Source organism: Phoenix dactylifera, chromosome 1 (genome assembly GCF_009389715.1).
Source record: "Phoenix dactylifera cultivar Barhee BC4 chromosome 1, palm_55x_up_171113_PBpolish2nd_filt_p, whole genome shotgun sequence".
NCBI classification, from domain to species: Eukaryota; Viridiplantae; Streptophyta; class Magnoliopsida; order Arecales; family Arecaceae; genus Phoenix; species Phoenix dactylifera.
In genome coordinates this window covers 30882575-30888574 of record NC_052392.1, presented here as the reverse complement: position 1 = coordinate 30888574, position 6000 = coordinate 30882575, and the positions used below count along the sequence as shown (strand labels likewise).

Below are 6000 nucleotides of genomic sequence, written 5' to 3'. Positions count from 1 at the left end.
CCAGTTTGAGTGTTTTCAATTGAAATTCAGTAGCTCTAGATGCAACAAGTTTATGCATGTATTAAAAACTTTCATTAGGTAATTTTTGCCTCAATTTCTATGGCATTGGCTCAAGGTCCGCCGTACCGGTACGAATCGGTCCCGTACCGGTCCGTACCGGTCCGAACTGGTCACGTACCGGTCCGAACTGGTCATGTACCGGTTCCGTACCGGTACGAATCGGTCCCGTACCGGTCCGAACTGGTCCCGTACCGGTTCCGTACCGGTACGAATCGGTCCCGTACCGGTCCGAACCGGTTCCATACCGGTCCGAACCGGTTCTCCAACAATAAACTACCGGTACCGGATTCCACGCTGATCTGGTACCGGTCCCAGGCCGGACCGGTACGCACCGGCCCGTACCGGCCGGTACGACAGACCATGCATTGGCTTGTTCATTGGTACCAAACTCAGAATCTGGGAGTCGTTTCTTGCAGCCTAACTTTAATTTTGTGGGTATATAGTTGATTTGAAAGCATTTAAAGTTTTAAACATTGGGTTGCAGGAATTCAGCGGAAACAAAGACATTTCTAAATGATTTCTTGTATTAAGTTTCTAAGTTGGTCCAGCTATTCAATTCCACTTATTGTGACAAGTGACTTAAACTCATAAATGAAGATACATGCATTTGTCATAATTAAAAGAATTGTCATTTTGGCATACATGAGTAATTTTAGTGTACAACAATTCTACAAAATAAATTAATAACAAAGATGTTGTCTAGTCTATTCTTTTTATCCTCCATTATTCCTTATTAAATATTTATTTAGTTTTTATTTATTAACTTATTTTAATAATTCTTAAATGGATTCTTTCTTCCTAAACTATGCATAATATATCTAAGCTTTCAAAGATTATACTATACCCTAAAATGATATCTAATCTCTCTTCTTGACTTGTTTTTATTTTTGTCTATTTGTCTGAATTTATTTCAACTTTTCTACCCTTCTATTTTTTGGTGAATACTCTAAAAAATAAGCTTGTTACCAAGGTACTTTGTACTAGTTTCATGACCTATACTGGTTGCTCGATGGTATGGTATTGTATGGTACAGGTCCTATGTGGTTCTAGTTTGTTTTGGACCTTTCTTTATTTTTAAAATTTGAATTGAAGTCGGGATATGGTTGCTGACTTCAATTCAAAATTCAAAAATAAAGAAAAAAGAGGGAGGTGGGGATCGGTTTGGAATGAAGACGTGTCAAGGAGACTGCATGGTGAAGAGGGAGGGGTTTATAGAGAGAGAAGAGAGAGAGGGGGAAGAGGGAGGGAGGGAGGAATGTAACAATTGTAATCTCTCATAGGTTGTAATGGATGGCGATGATGGGTTACCAGAGCTCGAGTAGCAGCACGTGGGTCTTCTTTATCAAAGCCATGGTGTTTTTGGCCAGTGTCCTATCGATGGCTATGATGCTCCGCCTCTCAAGGTAATCGAGTTCCCTTAAAGCAAGGGTTAGAGAGAGAGAGGGAGGGAGGCGGTCAGCATACTTGGACAGTCGTCGATCGTTGAGATGGGTGAGGGCAGCAAGAGCATGAGCAAATGGGAGAGGAAAGGAAGAAACAAAGCCCTAATCCTTGAACCAGTGCCAATCTCGAATTTATAGTGCAAACTGTGATGGTTACCGACTGGACACAGTATTCCCCGAATTGGCCAGATTGGCAAGATTCAGCATTCCTTGGCTTGGGCCGCCAAAACTGTTGAAACTAAAATTCTTTTGGCTTGGTCAAGTCCAAACCAGAACCAGGATTCTGAACATTAATTATTTTAGAGGATCATGAAATTTGACAAGTGCCAAAATCAGCTGATTTTTATATAAATCTCTATGTGTCATCCAATGTGCCTCTTTCATTGTCCATGTCAAATTATCCTTCTGGCCTTTTTAGTACGAAGCATGCCTTTATTGTGAAAGTATACGCAGATACATAAATACCCGAGAAGGGATCAGTAAACCACAAGTTACATAAAAGGAGGGTATAGCAAAAGGTTCCCTATTTTCTTTTCTGCTCTTCTTATCACTCTCCTATTCAATGGTTTTTCTAGAGCATATGTTGCATTTAGGAAGCATTGTTGTTTTGTTTCTCTATCAAGTGATGAATCAGAAATGTCTAGAGCTGGTGGTCATATGAAAAGCTCTTTCATTTCTATACACTCTTCTACATCCAAGGCATTCAATAGAATGGAACTTCCTTCTGCACGTGTGGAAACAATAGAAGTCGTGCATTTCTCTTCAGGCAGGAATTCAATTTATAGGTCACAGTGATTGCTTACACTGACATGGATCTCTGCATTCTTCTGTTTATTTTTTTCCACTTTGCTGCCTTATTTTAATACATTGTTTTATGGGCTTATGCCCATGAACCATGAACTGGATGATAAATTTGTCAACCTTTAATACTATCACTGTATGGGCCCTTGCAAACTAGTAAGGGCATTGCAATTCTGTTTTCTTTTATGGTAGGGATCTTTTCCAAGGCCCAAGTCTTGCTAACTTTACGATGGTATGCTCAGGCAACAGATGGTTTGCTCAAGCAACTCAAGAAGACAGTTGCAAGAAATGAGGTATATTTTTTCTGATAAATAAATCTGAATGACTAACTCTTTTTTGTCTATAATTTTCTTGCTCCTCTTTTCAGATAATTTAGATAAGTTTATCCCTTTACCACACTTTTGCAATTATACATCCAACGTCTTGCTGCTTCATAGCCAATACATGACTCGAAAAAAACTTCTTGTCCCCCCCCCATTGAAACATGTGGAAGCAGATAGTATTTATCAGGACTTGCATCTGCATGGGTTTCTTTGTTGCTGTTGTTTATTTATGATTAACATATGATCTATTCTGCAATCTCCTTTTTCTCCCTTCGAACATGTAGGGGTCGTGGTCTGGCTCCTCTCATTCTTCAGCCGCGGAGAAAATACTTACGGTGCAATCAAATGGTTCTGATTGGGAAATTGACAAAAGATTGTTGAAGATGGGAGACAGGATTGCATGTGGATCTTGTGGAGATTTGTGAGTTGGGAATTGTGACATAGACTGCTGCTTCTGTTAGCAATTCTTCTTTTATGTATTTGTCAGAAGTTGAACGTTGTGGTCCACCTCATTCTGATGTTTATGTACAGGTATCGAGGGACTTATCTCGGTCAGGATGTTGCTATAAAAGTTCTTAGATCGGAGCATTTAAATGAAGCTCTGGGGGTAGAATTTGCTCAAGAAGTAATGATTTTAAGGTACATTTACATAGTATTGCCTATGTAACCTTTGATCATATCTTGTAACCTTTTTACTATTTTAGAGGCTAATTAATTCGTCTACTTGTTAAAAAAAGTCGACAATGACACAGATAACTTTGTTGTTTATAATTCTGGTTTTCTTTTTTCCTTTTCCTGTCATTTCAGGGAAGTCTATCATAGGAATGTCGTTCGCTTTATTGGTGCATGCACAAAACGTCCACAATTATGCATAGTAACAGGTAATCTTTTACTGGCATTGATTTCCTTGTTCTATTGTTGGTTTAAAAAGAAACTACTCTATCTTGCATCCATGCTTGTAGAAAGTTTATTTTTACAGTCCACTTTCTCTTAGAAGAAAGAATATGCCATGATGAATAGCAATTTTATTCTAAAATCTAGGATATATGGGTACTTCAAAATTCAAATTGCATTCTATTTCTGTAACCGATACCTAAGTGTCCTTTAAAAAATATGTAAAAAATAGAATGTGCTTATTGGATATGTATGGATGGTTCCTGGTTAATTTGGGGATGAGGGAGAAGCGTTTCATTTTTTCGCATGATGAATGCTAACCTTTTAGGATGGCAATCACTGATGGTTCATTTTAAAATGTGATATTCATGTAGTTGCACAGATGATGATGTTATTGTGGAATATAGAGTATGCTACTGTGATAAACCATTGTTCTTTTTAGATGCTTTTCTACATGCATAAAATATATTGTTATCATTTGTATGTGTCATCTTTTTGTTTTTTAAAATTTTTTTGCAGTTCTTATCCTGTGTATGTGTCCATGCCTCATAAGCTAAAACATTTTCTGTTTATGGGGTTATTTTTTTATGGGTACATTTAGATCAAAAAAGATTAAATTACTGTTTTAAGTCCATGGTCTGCCGTACCGGTCCATACCGGCCGGTACATACCGGTCCGGCCTCGGACTGGTACCAGATCAGCGTGGAATCCGGTACCAATAGCTTATCGTTGGAGAAACGGTATGGGACTGGTACGGACCGGTCCGGGCCGCCACCGTTACGCCGACCGGTAGCGGTATGGCGGATCTTGGTTTTAACTATATAAATTAACACAGGAATATATTTTTTGACATCTTAAACATTTGTTAATTTATGAACATCTAATCTTCATAGTAATTTTTCTTTATACTTAATAAGAATAAAATAATCCTAGTAACGTATTATTCAGGGCATACTTGGATAATCCTATTGAATTCTCAGCATTGGAAACAGGATTTTTAGTATTATAGAATAAGAGGCCTGGCTGGCTGGCTCTATCCATGTCAACTGGACCTCTCTTAGTCCATTTCTGCAAGATGGAAAAGAAGACCTGTTGAGGTCCTTTTTTTCTCCCTATGGCATTCGAATTGGCCCACTCTGAAAAAATTCCTGTGAATTCTGTGAATATAGGCCTAGCCTGGTCTGTGTTCTCATGAATCCTGTTGGATCGCATAGTATTAACCAAACAGACCCTTAATGAATTCCTGTTATTATTACTAGAATATTATATAATTGAATATCTGATTTGATGTTTGGCTGAGGTTGCAACCCTGATATGACTGACATCTTCCATAAAATAAACATGTTTTTGGCATGTGCTGCCTGGTGGATGATACAATAACTCCAAGATGTGTATATGAGGATTTACATCAGGGTATTTTGTCTTATGAGTAACGAGTTAGACTAATGACCTGCATTTATTGTACATGTTGTAATGGTGGATATTATATTTAATATAAATTGTCAAAATATATTAGATATTTCTTTATTTTTACAAGGAAACGCTGTCATTAGAACCGTTATGAGGTTGGTAGTGATCTTTTGTGGAATACCCGAATTATTTGCACCTATTGGGTTTTTTTCTCCCCTATAGACCCCTCTATATTTTTTAATATTGCGCTGCTCTATGTACCACTATGTAATTTTCTTGTGTTTCTTCATCCATTTTATTTGTTTGCACTAATTTTAATAAACCATTGCCTTCATATGAATTTTTAAATTAATATTGGCGATGATTTTTACAATAATCAAGTACAAGTAGGTCATGGAGGCAATCTGTAAGAAACCAGACCAGATCCTCCATTTCAGTTTGAATTAACTAGAATTTGTTAACCAGTCAGTTGACTCAAAAAGCTTAAACAGATAGTGAAAGGGTCAACAATGTATATGCAGCTTCCTCCTGTGCGACTGGGATCATGCACGTGTAAGGATAACACAGCCAAGACATAACTAAATCAGGATAACAGATAACCGAAGATAATTTGATCAATAATTGAACTGTGGAGGGAATTCAAACTCCTGATGTATAGCAAGTCTGAGCTCTGATACTGTGTTAACTAACCAATTAAACGAAAAAGCTTAGGATGATTGGAAAAGGGTCAACAAGGTATATCTGCTTAACAGAACTAAATACGTCTATGGTCTGAATGTGACTTAATTAGCTGTGGAATATTATAAGACCTGATGATTTTTCTATTCTGCTTGAACCTTAAAATAGAAGGATCAGACTAAAAATGCAGCTAGTTTTTCATATGGTTTATCTCATGCTGTTTTGGTTTACAAAGAAGAAAAGATTATAGGACACAAACATGTCCTTTCTGGTACTACAACTAGGTAACGACTAAACTACTATTGTTACAACCCAAGATCTCATCCAAAATGGCTAGCTGGAAGTTGTTTTTTGGGTTACTTGGCTCTATATAGATACCTAAGATCTACCTA

The 6000-nt window shown here is 37.5% G+C and overlaps 1 protein-coding gene across 7 annotated transcripts in view; it reads left to right on the top strand.

The window, feature by feature from the left end:
* LOC103704336 (serine/threonine-protein kinase STY17-like) overlaps window positions 1-6000 on the top strand; it is a 45575-nt gene that overhangs the window by 20235 nt on the left and 19340 nt on the right. For all 7 annotated transcript variants that reach the window (XR_005514001.1, XM_039131709.1, XM_039131706.1 and 4 more), the window contains exons 7-10: window positions 2546-2596; window positions 2911-3047; window positions 3158-3265; window positions 3434-3507. Coding sequence is in view for 6 of the 7 variants with exons in the window: in XM_039131709.1 (XP_038987637.1) it covers window positions 2546-2596; window positions 2911-3047; window positions 3158-3265; window positions 3434-3507 (370 nt within the window). In the remaining variant the exon portion in view is untranslated. The remainder of the gene's footprint in view (window positions 1-2545; window positions 2597-2910; window positions 3048-3157; window positions 3266-3433; window positions 3508-6000) is intronic.